At 48.0% G+C, this 13514-nt stretch overlaps 1 protein-coding gene across 2 annotated transcripts in view; it reads left to right on the forward strand.

The window, feature by feature from the left end:
* Window positions 1–12405, forward strand: part of LOC135819817 (E-selectin-like) — a 115455-nt gene extending 103050 nt beyond the window's left edge. Inside the window, exons 9-12 of one of the 2 annotated variants that reach the window (XM_065333095.1) lie at window positions 417–593; window positions 1883–2056; window positions 10788–10961; window positions 11514–12405. In XM_065333095.1, coding sequence (XP_065189167.1) covers window positions 417–593; window positions 1883–2056; window positions 10788–10961; window positions 11514–11818 — 830 coding nt within the window. In that variant the 3' untranslated portion in view covers window positions 11819–12405. The remainder of the gene's footprint in view (window positions 1–416; window positions 594–1882; window positions 2057–10787; window positions 10962–11513) is intronic. The other variant, XM_065333096.1, reaches the window with a different exon arrangement.
* Window positions 12406–13514: the final 1109 nt, after the last annotated feature.

Raw genomic sequence — 13514 nt, forward strand, 5'->3', positions numbered from 1 at the left:
TGGGTTATGAACTATTTTTGGATTCCGTATTGATGATGGTGTTGATAAATAGCTTGAGATTTATAGTTTCTTGCTCATTATATACTGGCGCAACCAAAGACATAGACAGAAACGGCGCCAGCACACAAATCGAAGAGAAGTTGCCCGCAGCCAGATGTAACTGCCGGATATATGCGTCTATCATCATTGCCATTGTTAGACATATCCAGAATGCTGTTGGCAGTCGCCACCCCTTGACCAATAACACACGTGGGAATACAGCCTGCTCGCTAGTAAGTGGGACGGCTGCACCCAAAGTGCTCGACAGGAGGTTTGCATGGGCTAAAAAAGGGATCGATGTCTATCTTACTTGGATAGGAAACCTACCACCATCAGAAAGTTGACAGCTGATTCATGTTTTTTTCTCTTTTCAACAGCAATTAGATGCTCCCAACTTGCTCCACCCAAGAATGGTACCGTTGTAAGAAGTTCTCTAGTGCTATTTGGCATCATCGAGTTTGCGTGCAACGACGGATACGCACTCAAAGGGCAAAGAGCTGCAATATGTAAGGAGGATGGAACCTGGTCATCTAAAACACCAATGTGTGAAGAAGGTAAGATGGTTGTTTTCTTGTTAAACCAAAGCTTAGCCACCCCAAGCATACTATACTGGTGTATGTCACGTATCATATTCATGTAAAGGAAAGCTGATGACACATTCGAATAGGTCTTTAAAAAATCGGGTTCCCAAAGTGAAGCAATTTTGGTAGGATGTTTATGTGTGCGAGGTTTATCAAGGAAATGCATGTGGGTGGCAGCTCGAGTTCGAATCCCATGTTTTGAATTAATCAATAGAATAATAACAACAGTTGCAGTCACAGTTCCCATGTCACTCATAGAAGGATCCATGGGCTTAACGCATCTGTCAATGAAATCCAGGCGGAAGAGCCAACAAAAGGCATCTAAATATTGCTAGAACATATAGCAGTTAGAACAACTACGCAAGCGCAGCATATTTTCCAAAAGCATCAGCCATTTTTTCATGTCTAGAGCCAGTTAAAAACGTGTCAGAAATATAAATATTAGCCTGCTTTATAGGATTTTAATATTGTCAATCCATCTGAGAAGAGGTCGGGCGCGTGGCCGCTTGATGTTCCGGTATTAATTGCCACCTCCAGTGCTTGGTAAGACGCTGAGTTAGGTCCTTCGCGAACAACATGGCCCAGCCAGAGCAGTTGACGTCTGCAACAGATAATGCTGAGTGGGTCTTGTCGCGTTGAGGAGTACACCGTGGCATTTGACTTGTGGCGAGGGTACACAACACCAGGCAGGTACTGCGATTTCCTTTGCTGCCATGCATCCAGCCAGGTATTGAGTTGCTGTGTCAGTGCCCACAGTCCCTAGGTATACAACATAGGCAGAATGCGCTGAAAGCGTCAACTGCGGAGAACGTTGGTGGATGCATATGCGTATCGATGACAATATGTGCAGGACCACGATGCAATGGCGTATAGAAACATACCCCACAAAATGTGTGCCTCTTAAGACCCGTGTTCATTCCGTGTATCGTCTCATTACTGCTTGTCCGTTTTGTGGGAAACCGTACACGTCTTACTGGCCATAATCTAATTTTTGGTTTGCTCCTTCTTCTTTCCGTTTTATCTCCTAATGATCGTTTTTTTTAGCATCTTTTTAGTATAACATTGTACTGTTGAGCCCCTGAAGTAAATATATATTCAAAACAGATAGATGTTCTGGTGTGCTTGGTTATGGCCGTCTCCCTTCCTTTGCAACAAGATGTAAATCGAAATATTTGGTACATCCATGTGTTTCCCAGTACGTGAAGAGTGAAACGTGTGTTGCATTTGTTTACATTTTTCTTTGCAATTTTCTGCCTGAATAGTGATCCAGTGCCCAAAAATTGGTGAACCCGCTAACGGAATCATTGTCAGAAGCTCTCACGTTTTCCTGGGTGTCACTGAATTCGCGTGCGACGAAGGATACTCACTCGTAGGCAATTCGTCGTCAGTCTGCATGAGCAATGGCAATTGGTCATCTAATGCTCCAAAGTGTCAAGGTGAGTTTCCTATCAATTCACCACACATTTTTCCGGTACTACACTGCTTAGTTCCGCGCAGCAGAAAGGATGGACAGGTCATTGACTTTGTTTGCGCTGACAAGTTCGAGCGACATTTTCCTTTGGGTCCAGTAACTATCAATTACTAAAATAACACCAGTTACCTGCACAGCAGCCCTCTGCTTTCTTCAACTTTATTGGTACCTCTCCGGCCACGATATGTTAGAGATCTAGAAAGTAAGGTGTAGATTAAGAGAATCGGTAAAAAGGTGAGAATTCTGAGAATTCTGTAAAGCGCAATTATGAGTTTAAGAAGGAATGTTGTGCGGATAGAACACCACTTCAATTGTTGGCGCTCCGGTTCACGTTCCAAGCCTAACCAACGCGAAGCAGACTTCATGGAGGATGAACGACGACTCGGCACATCCGTAGTTCATCCCGGAACAGCCACGACGAACGTGGCCTCCCGCGTGGGACTCACCATATCTGGTGAACACCTCACTGGGGCAGCCACTGACCGACGGTCCCTCGCTATAGTCTCTCGACATATACAGAGAAAGACCCCAGACGACATCTTACTACAGCAACTCGAGTTTCCTTCCTCAGCGGCAGGACTGCAACGAGATAGTGGCGCCCGAGCTGGACAGCTTTCAGATTTCGCCAAATACAGCCAAATCATTATCAAGCTTTGTCAGCTCGACCTCAGAGAAGAGGATTTAGGCTCGCGCATCGAGACGGTCGCGCTCGCGCAGCTTACCGAACTACAGGACGCAAGAACAGATCTCGCGTTCTCAGACTGCTTGCAATCAGCACAAACACGACTTGTGTAGCAGCTGCGCACGTCCGATGTATTCACCGACGAGAACAGGCGCCTCATCGCCATATCAGGTGAAGTTCTCCACGCAAGTGCGCAAGCTGGTTCCGCTCCCGACGGGAGACAACAGCCCACTCGCGGTGGGAGTTACAATCGACCCAACCAAGGAAGAGGGAGAGCCCGCGGTACGCAGTCATAATTACGGACACAACGGAATGGGCAAGGATCGGCGCATCGCCAATGATCCGGGACTGGTTGAGCAACGGCTTCCCGATAAAATTCAAACAGTACCAGCCAGCGTTCCACCAAGGCAACAGGTCAATGCCGAAGGAGAGAAGAGACTTTATCACGGCTCACATACAAGAATTTCTCGTACAGGGAGCAATCGAGAAGCTCTGACGGCTGTTACTCGTCGGATCAACGTCGTAATGTCGCGGCTCAAGACAACCCTCCTGGCAAAGCACATCCCAGGAGTAGACAATTGCGAAGCGGATCGCCTCAGCCGAATACGAGATCCCAGCAACTGGTCACTGAACTGAGCTATCTTCCGGACGATAGAAAGAGAACTGGGACCACACGATGTGGACCGCTTTGCCAACTATCAGAACACACAGTTACCTCGCTACAACTCCTGGTGGTTGGACGAGGAGACGGAAGCAGTAGATGGTTGGTTGGTTGGTTGGTTTTTATTTCACTTCGCACATTCAAACGGGATGACGACCCAATAAAATGACGGCGAAGGCATAGCCTAGAAGTGGCTATGGAAGAACATAGTAAAAGCTATGGAAGCACATAGTAAGAGAATAGGATACTAATAACTGCGGGTAAACGGGGGGAGAGCGAGAATACGATGTATCTGTGATGCTACGTGCGGGTTACTGAACTGCACGGGGAGGGAGAGCAGAGCGATCAGCAGCAACTCGAACTACTCCCTACAGGCGTATGGTACACATGCATGCTTAAACTCAGGTAGCCGGGTAATTGTGCGGACCTCACCAGGGAGAGCGTTCCACAGCAAAGCACCAGCAACAGAAAATCTCCGCTGACCGCGGCGGCTACGGTTTGCCTGGCTTAGTAGGCCATTTGACTGCTGATGGCGGGTAGGGGTGCCTTGTGCCGGGGTCAGAAGCTGGGCGAGCACAGGGCTGGTGCGGGCGTGGATGCACAGCCAGATGGTGATCAATATTTTCTGCCTGTAGAGCTCGCTGACACGGTACAGGGAGTGAGCAGTGAGCAGCGCCTGCATGGCTGTCCGGGGCGGGTTGCCATCGATACAGCGGATGGCTCTGTTTTGCGTGGTTTGCAGTCGTTTCAGTTGACTACAACGGTTCGGATATGCTGGCTGAATTTTAGCTGATGGTCAAACGTGCCGCCGAGTACTTTGATGGAGGGCTGCTCCTCGACAGGAGTTCCATTGAAGACAATGGGGGGGGGGTATTGGCCAGTCCCGACGATGGTGGGAAATTTTAAGGGCCTGAGATTTGGCTGGCTCGAACTGCACTTTCCAATCCGAGCCCAAACTGGATACTAGGTCAACAGCAGCCTGGTTTACTCTAGCATTGTCAGGAACAGCAGCGAGCGTTGCAATTTCGGCGTAAAGGGTTGTGTCGTCGGCGAATGAGGCAAGGTTGGAGCCGATTGGGAGATGGTCTTCAAGGTCGTCGACGTAGACCAAGAATAAGATGGGGCCCAGGATACTGCTCTGTGGCACCCCAGCCTTAACTGGGCGTCTGGCTGATGTCTGGCCGGAGATGAGGACTTGAAGTGTGCGGTTGCAGGGGTAGTCTTGGAGCTACCGATGCAGGTCTCCCGAGATGCCATACACTCTAGCCTTGTGCGTATACGAATAAGCTATGAACAAAACTCCATCAAGCCAACATTGCCTCACCTTAAAAGAGTTCCTGGAGCAGTACCGCTTAGCCACGCCAGGATCCCAGAAGACGAGGTCCATCACCCCCTAACGCCACAAATGATCATCTTGAAAATAGCTAATTTACAAGCGCTGGCAAAACAGCCAGCTACGCCCTGAACTGGCCAGAACTATACACTGGCAGATAATAGAACACCTCTTCTAGCGCTGACGATATGTTCCCCATCTTCGTTTTGGGGTTTTCTTGAAATACACTTTTTGAATTTTTCCACTCGACCATGCTGAAATACGGCCAAAGCTCACCCCTCCGTGACATCTTCTCAGCAATTTCTACTCCAACACTACTACCAACGCCGCAGAGCAAAGTGTATTGTTGCCTCTGACAGGGAAAAGCAGCGGTGATCACTTGTCACTCCAAACTTCTCCTTGCGACACCAATAATTTTTGGAGCGACTGTTGATGCAAAAGTGAGTGAAGGCATGAGCGCAGTTTTTGAATTTGATTGCAAGATGCACGCTGAGATCGCGTGCTCTGTGACGTAGGATGACGCTTCCAGGATCACGGCACGCGGCCATCGATCACGAACGTGCCTGGAACGCTACTTGGAACAGACCATGATGGCAGTCGTAAGATGAGCTGTATTTCCTGACTAACAAGCGCACTTGACGAAGGGGACTCTGAAATCTCGTGAGCCGTGATCCATGCGACTTGGCATTCTTGCGTCACAAGGCACGTAATTTCACCGTGTCTCTTGAAGTAAAATTCAAGAATTGCGCTCATCCCTTCAGTCTTTTTTGCAGTCACAGTCGAGTGGAAAAATTCAAAAAAGTGTATTTCAAGAAAACCTCAAAAGGAAGATGGGGGACATGTCCTCAGCGTCAAAAGAGGTGTTCTACTATCTGGCGGTGTATAGTTCTGGCCAATTGAGGACGTAGCTGGCTGTTTTTCCAGCGCTTGTAAATTGGCTATTTTCAAGACGATCATTTGTGTCGTCAAAAGGTGATGGACGTCGTCTTCTGGGATCCTGGGGGTGGCTAAGCGGTACTGCTCCAGGAACTCTTCTTAGGTGAGGCAATGTTGGCTTGTTGGAGTTCTGTTCATAGCTTGTTCGTGTACGCTGTTGCATGACTCGTTTCTAGACCCATAAATAACGTGATATTTCGGCCGTTTTTGAGGGTATGCAAATTTCAAGGTTCTTTCAGAAACTTTTTCAAGGGCTTTGCACAATCGATCCACACCCCAAAGGGAACCAATCTGCAAATTTTGAGTGAAATCGGAGAGGTCCTCTTGCACTCATACTTTGGTATTCTCAGACATGCTCTCTTAAGCACGGTGTGTGCATCCGTTGCACCTGGTACGCTGGCTCAGTATCACAGAATTGCAGTTGACCTGATCACTTTCAGCGGTGATAACGACTGCCTGAGCTTGGACATCGTAAGCAGCTTCATCGAATTTGTTTTGTGAAAGTAAGTTGTGTTCTTTTCTCACTCACAAGTCAGTACTACAAGTATATACACACCTGCACCCATACTCACACACGCACACACACACACACACACAATCTCTCTCTCACACACACACACACACACACGCACACGCACACACACAGACACACACACTCATTACAGAATAAACAACTGCGGGGTAAGCCACAGCAAGGCTGGTTGCACTCTTGTGTCCAGCACATAGACAGAAAAACATCTAGCGACAAACAACACCTCATAGAGTGACATCGTTGTGCAAGGGGAATCATACAGAAAAGCACAGCAATCGACAGAGCACCCGCACATTTCACGCATCGTACAACTATAACCTATATTGTAGCAGCAATATTGAGACCCGTGTGTGAAACCGTACAAAGCTCCTCATTGGGACGAAGGGTGCGAAATCAGCTTGCAAAGCAAGAAAACAAAGGTTAAGGAACTGCGGCGTACCAGTGGGCCCGAAAATCCTTAAAATTCTCCTCCATCAACTTCATATGCTCTCATCATCCGCCCTTTATAAAATCGCTCACACAACCCCGTTAGCACATGGACGCAGTGCACACCTGGCTGCTCTTGTCCATTCTATTTTAAGATTGAGTTTTGCCCACCTCTTCTCATGTGTTTTAATTGGTTCTCTTCTCTAAGAACTAGAAATTCGCTTTTACTCTCTAAGTGTAACTCATCCACTCTTTTGCGCTCCCCTCTCTTTATTGCTTATTCTGTTTGGCTCACTCTACCCAGAGAAGTTAAGGATCTGACCTCACTCCGCCTGTTTAAGTTCCGTGCCACCCCTTATTTACTACGACATAAATAGCTCATTATCCACATGTCCTTTGCGTCTCTGTATTTTTCACTGTTTTTATTTGACATTATCTTTCTTTACGGAGTTGTTGTTGCTGTTGATTTTGCTACTCTTTCTTTTCCCTCTCCTTACTTTTATTTATCGCCGTGGTTGGCAATCACCCACTCTCTTAACATTGGCCGGTGTTTCCACCGAGTCTTGAGATGTTGTAATAAAATTTAATATAAATATAAAACTGCCGGACCTCGGTCCCAGACCTCTTCGTTCAAAAAGAACAACATTTCTTGTATATTTCGTAAAACTCTGCCAACAAGAAATGAAAACTTCTTTTCTTACTCACAAGTCAGTATTGTACACACCTGCAATCAAACACACACACACACACACCTACACACACACACACACACACACACACACACACACACACACACACACACACACACTTTGACCTCGACCTTGATCTTGCCCATTGAGTACGCATTGATGGAGGATGTCGGAAAGTTCCAGTGAGAACACGAGCGCAGAACTTAGCATGTCGCTTCAGGTCTCCTGGTCGACAAAGCGGGCGTCAAACAGCGACAGAGAATAGGATCAGGAGTGGGCTGTGGACGTGGAGCGCCACTCGCAACTTGACTCCAGCCGGGACGATCTTGGCAACTCTCACGCCAGGTGGCCACGCTAAGGTCCGCCAGGTCAGTTGACACCACCTCTCGCTACCTCTTCTTTGGGCCGTGACGAGGAAGGGGGGGGGGGGGCAGGCAGCTGGCCGAACAGCAATTGCTTCCGTGCGCGGCAGTCGTCCATATTGCCGACATGACCCAGCCAACGAAGACGGTGGCGAAGGATGATGCTGGTGATGTTAGGGTCAACACCGAATGAAGCCGCTAATGTGGCCGTTGTCACGCCAGGTGGCCACGCTAAGGTCCGCCAGTTCAGTTGACACCACATCTCGCTACCTCTTCTTTGGGCCGTGACGAGGAAGGGGGGGGGGGGCAGGCAGCTGGCCGAACATCAATTGCTTCGTTGCGCGGCAGTCGTCCATATTGCCGACATGATCCAGCCAACGAAGACGGTGGCGACGGATGATGCTGGTGATGTTAGGGTCAACAGCGAATGAATCCGCTAATGTGGCCGTTGTGATCCGATCACTCCACTGTTGACGACGACCGATACCCACGATGGACCGAACACACTGATGGTGAAACGTGTTTAGCTTCTGGAGGTGGCCTGCCTTGGTAGTCCACGTCTCCGCACCATACAAGAGGGTCGTGAGGACTACAGCCTCATACACATGCGTCTTGCTGCGAAGCGACAGGGTCTTGTTATCAAAGACGGGAGCTTGGAGGGCTCCCAGCACAGCTGAGGATTTCGCAATGCGTGAGCGGACATCAGCACAGGCAAGACCATCCGAGGAGAGCACACTGCCAAGGTAGGTGAATTGGTGCAACACCTCAATCGTTCTTTTTCCTACAACAACGTCACGGCTGTCAGCAGACTCACCCACAGCCATACCCTAGGTGTTTCTCACACTGACCGTTAAGCCCCAGCTGCTTGCGCATGATGTGATGAAGTTGGAAGTCATCGCTTAGAAGGCAGGCTGAGATGTTGCGTAAAGTGCAGCATCGTCAGCAAACTTGGATTCCGTGACCGTTGATGACAAGAGCTTGCCCTTCGCCGTTCGGTCACCAACTAGCTCTCTCCGGACTTTATAACGAAAGGATAAGCCAGCGTCCGGACAACTGGACCTCCAACTGGCAACGACGGCATAGAAGTACAAATTAAAGAGCATTGGTGCGCACACCCCCCCCCCCCCACACACACATATATACACACACACATGCACACTCATCATAGTATAAACAACTGCGAGGACATCCACAGCAAGGACGCTAAAGCATAGCAGCAGAGTCACACAGCTAGCACTTGGGACACATGCAGCAGATTGGGCAGGGACTCCTGAATGTAAGCCTTCATAGCATCACTTCTCCATACCCCCTCTCGGTGAATGAGCCTATCTGGTACTCCTGCTGCAGCAGCCGTGGATGCACCTTCCGACCCCAAACTGTGTAAAATATGCCCGTCTTGGTTTACGCCGATATGCTTCAGAGCTTCACACACTAGCCCTCTTGCTCTGCTGCAAGATAGCGAGTGCTTGATGGCGGTCCTGCCCTTCACACTAGTTATACGCCCGAACAGCTTGAGATGACCTTGGTGCCCTCCTTTTTCAAGAAGAAGCTCAATTTGCGATACCGGAGGCCATAATCTACGTGGCCTATCTGAAATCACGTAGCCGTGAAGAATGTGTCAAGGAAGTCACTGAGCAACGCTCTGCAGCAGCGAGCAAACCGGTGAAGGTCCACCAGTGCAGCATGCACACCATAGCAGATTGGAAGTTGCCCGCCTGCTTGAAGATGGATGCGACTGATCTTGAAATTGCCACCTTTCACCGACTGTGTGCGCGGGTTCAGTGAGCGGCAGAAGAGGGGTTTGTCCTGCTCACAAAGTAACGCCCTCTCCGAGCCGAGTCCCCCAACACTCAAGCGCAAAGCTCCGACTAGATCCTTTCGGATCCTGCTGACGAACACATTTGGACTACTGAGTAAACTTGGCGATTTTCACATTGCTGTGCACGTTCGCTAACCTGACATTGCCATTGTCACGGAGAGCAAGCTAACCCCTGAGAAGGCTACGGATCCCGAACTGTTCTTGCTTTTCTACTACTCCCAACTGCCGAAGGATCAAACAACTGAAGTTTATGGAGGAAGAGTTGCGGTTTGGGTTGAAGCCAGTCTTGCCCTCCAGGTACTAGATGCCATCGAGGTCAGGAACGGGAAGCTAATGTGGCTGAGTGTCAGATCTGTGGACAAGAAGTCTATTTCTGTGTGCGTTGCATATCGCTCTCGCTCCTGCCACAACGACATCAGTACCCTAGAAGCCATCAGTGCCGGCATCGACCTGGCACGTACATCTTGCCAGTACGGGTGTGTGGTATTGGCTGGAGATTTTAAATGTAAACAACATGGATTGGCTCGGCAACAATGAGACAACTCATGCAGGTGCGTACACTGATGACATCTGTGCAATTCATTGCTTGGATCAGCACGTGCATGATCCCACATGGGCCTGAATCCAATGACTGACCTGCTGGGAGATACAACAGTCAACACCTTAGCACCTTTGGGAAACTCTGACCATGCCTGTGTTCTAGCGGACTTCCACGTAAGCATGGTAGACGAACCGCCAGTGACCATAACTGTCCGTCGGTACCAACGCGCAGAATGAGACTAACTCCGCCACACAACACATACCGTCTAAGCAGCAGAGAATGAACCCAACTACTAAAAACCCTTCTTGGTGTTGAGCAGAAATCACTGAGCCTGAGAAACAGAAACAAAGAGCATGGGGGAGACTCCGCGCTGACTGGTCAAGTGCCCAGCCGCAAGCCCATTACAATGTCGCCAAGCACTCAGCTAACCAATGCCTGGAAACTGCCAAACACATATTCACAACAACCCTGGGGCAGAAGTTAGCCTCTGTGTTTATGGCGGCTGGTGAACGGATCTTCTCGACCTTCTGACTTCTCGCGTCCGCAAGCGTCATGTTTAATCCGAGGAAAGGGTAAATCTCCGGTGTAGGGGAGCGAGTACATGACTGTATCTTCCTATTAGTGCCTGTCAGAGTGAAAATTACGAAGACCGTGAAAGTCGCAAAGTATAACAAGTTTCTTAGAAGTTTCTGTGACTCTTCCTTTGCCTGAACAGAAATCCAGTGCTCAGCACTTGCTGAACCCGATAATGGAATCATTGGAAGAACCTCTCATGGTGTTTATGGTGTTACCGTCTTCGCCTGCAATGAAGGATACTCACTCATTGGTATTTCAACTTCAGTCTGCAAGAGTGATGAGAAATGGTCATCTGAAGCACCAAAGTGTACAGGTGAGATGAAAAAATACATTTTTAAAGCCCACACAAATGAAGTTCACCCTACCAATAGAACAACAGAAAAGAAGAGCTAGCCGATCACTTCAAATGCGCAATAACCGTTGGGGAATGACTATTATAGGACCAGGGCCAACAACTTCAGAGTAGTAGTTTGGAATCCAGATTTTAACACTTCTGCTATCACACGCGCGTGGGCTTATCACCTGGCCACGGTTCATTCACCATGCAAGCAAAGTATAGGAATACAGACAGAACAAATGGCACACATCCTAAAAATCTGGTATTGAATGCAACACACTGCCAATCCAAATCAGGAAATTTAATGTAGGTCATGTACCTGGATGGATAAAATTATTGTCAGTACATCCCTGAAGATGCCCTCCTGGGTGACCATATGGACAGTTTACTCTACTTGGTGTAGTTAAGGACTGTTGGTGTGTTGCGAGTTGAGTATACTGAAACTATGACAAGACTACAATGGAGTTTCAAAGTTATTAAAAAACGGCTGAATCATGCTTAAAAATATTTCGACTTGTTTCAACACAGGCTTTGGAGACGTCACCGTCAATGGCACACCTGATGCCAACAGTGGAACTCCGCAGAAAATGTTCGAGCCGTATCTCGTGGGAGCTGCGGCAGGAATTGTCGTGGGATTTGCAACTGCTGTAGCAATGTTTGTGGTTTGGATGCGGGTAAAGACAGAACGCACGCTAAAGATTACCAAAGAATCTACTAACCCATTTCCTCCGCCTGCTGCCGTTGAACTGATTGATAACAGTGCATACGGCACGGTGGATGTACCTGCTGTTCAAAACGAATGTGTTTATGAGCATGTGTCTGAGCTATCATAGTGTATGACTCTTTATCCAATGTTATCTGTAGTTTCCAGTATTCAAAATCACGTCCTTGTGCATCATTGATGAATAATGTCACGATCATCCAGTCAGTTCCGTACATCTCTTTTTTCTTCGGAAAGTAACCCTCACTCCTATCATAAACCATGGATGGTGTGTCACCCTTAGTATCATTTCAGACTACATTCCGAGCTGGAATTAAGAAAAACTTCAAATATTTCACCTGCACTTAAACATCACCCAGAGAATTTAAGTATCCTTTCTCAAAACCGACTGTGGTGCTAAGTCTCATTCATCGTGAATTTGAAATCAAAATCAACTTCGCAGTATTCTTGACTACATTCTGTTTCTTCTATTGGATATCAATTTCTTAAAGCACCCTGCATATGTGCACCGCTTTTGAGTCCTTTTATTAGCTTCAGGTTTAATTTAATGTTCCTTTCCTGTCCATCATTGTGCTCAACTTACGCGATTACATGTATAATATTCACGAAATTCTGCTTTGTTACATGTATGGTCACCACGCTATTCCCTTCGTCTTTCCTTTACGATTTTCGTGGACACAATAATGTGTAGAAGGTAGTGAATGATTAATGGTATTACATACACACATACACACACACACATACAAAAGCATTTCCCCACTTTTACACATAGAGACACAATTGCACACAGGCTAACCATGGGCCAAGGCAGCTATGCATTTTATTGTCTCCGCAGAAGTTGAGAAGAAGAAGTAGCGACAACCCGGCCATTATGGAATCCAATACACCACACCACCACATTGCGTTCTTGGCCGATCGCTGAGCACGTCTTCATCCTACGTATCCCCTAATTTCTACACATCCAAACGAACTTGCCCGATGTACGCCGGAGAAAAATGAACTCTACTTCAGAAACAAATCGGTTGCCAGTTGACAAAACAGCTTTTCTCTTTAAATGTTTGGAGATGCCTTCGATTCGATCCGTATTTCACGAAGGCTTAAGACAGGTAGTGCCAAGGTGTGAAAGCTAACATGGGAAAGGATAAAATCAAGTCTTTGATGTGCTTCTGGCTGTTGGACAGTGGAGATTGTAAACAACAGTAATATTTGTGTTAAGGTGGTAAGTGCACACCTGGCCACTTACGCTCTCTGAGCTGGACAGGAACTCGAGCACAGAGATCCCTTTCTCACCACCAGAACAGTGAGTCCACATTTATGGTTCTATTGGGCGAGGAAAGCTCAACCGCTAACACACCCACATACACACACACACACACACATGCAGACGCGTATACGCCCCCCCCCACGCACACGCGCACGCACGTATACACGCCCGTGTGCACAGCTGCCTATATGCGCACAACTCTAGGACTTTTTCAGGAAGGACGGGTGAATAGTGCGTGGATGTTAGCAACCAGCTCCCATTGGAGATAGGGAAGCTGGACATCTGTTGCTTATGCTCATTCACGCAGTGACGCTACATGTACTTTGGTGTATTTCCGGTCTCACGTCTAGCGGTCGCCATGCCCTGTACACATACAGACGGTACACGCATTCAATTATGCGCTGCAGCGCGCTGGTCGAATCAGATCAACATGTGCACTGCATGCAACGGTCTGTACGTTCTGAGGGAACCGGTCTGGGTCATTAGACTAGATTTCCATGTCCATGACAGTAGGTACTAGGTATCAGCCTAGACGACACAAACA

The sequence above is a fragment of the Sycon ciliatum genome, chromosome 6 (assembly GCF_964019385.1).
Source record: "Sycon ciliatum chromosome 6, ocSycCili1.1, whole genome shotgun sequence".
Taxonomy (NCBI): domain Eukaryota; kingdom Metazoa; phylum Porifera; class Calcarea; order Leucosolenida; family Sycettidae; genus Sycon; species Sycon ciliatum.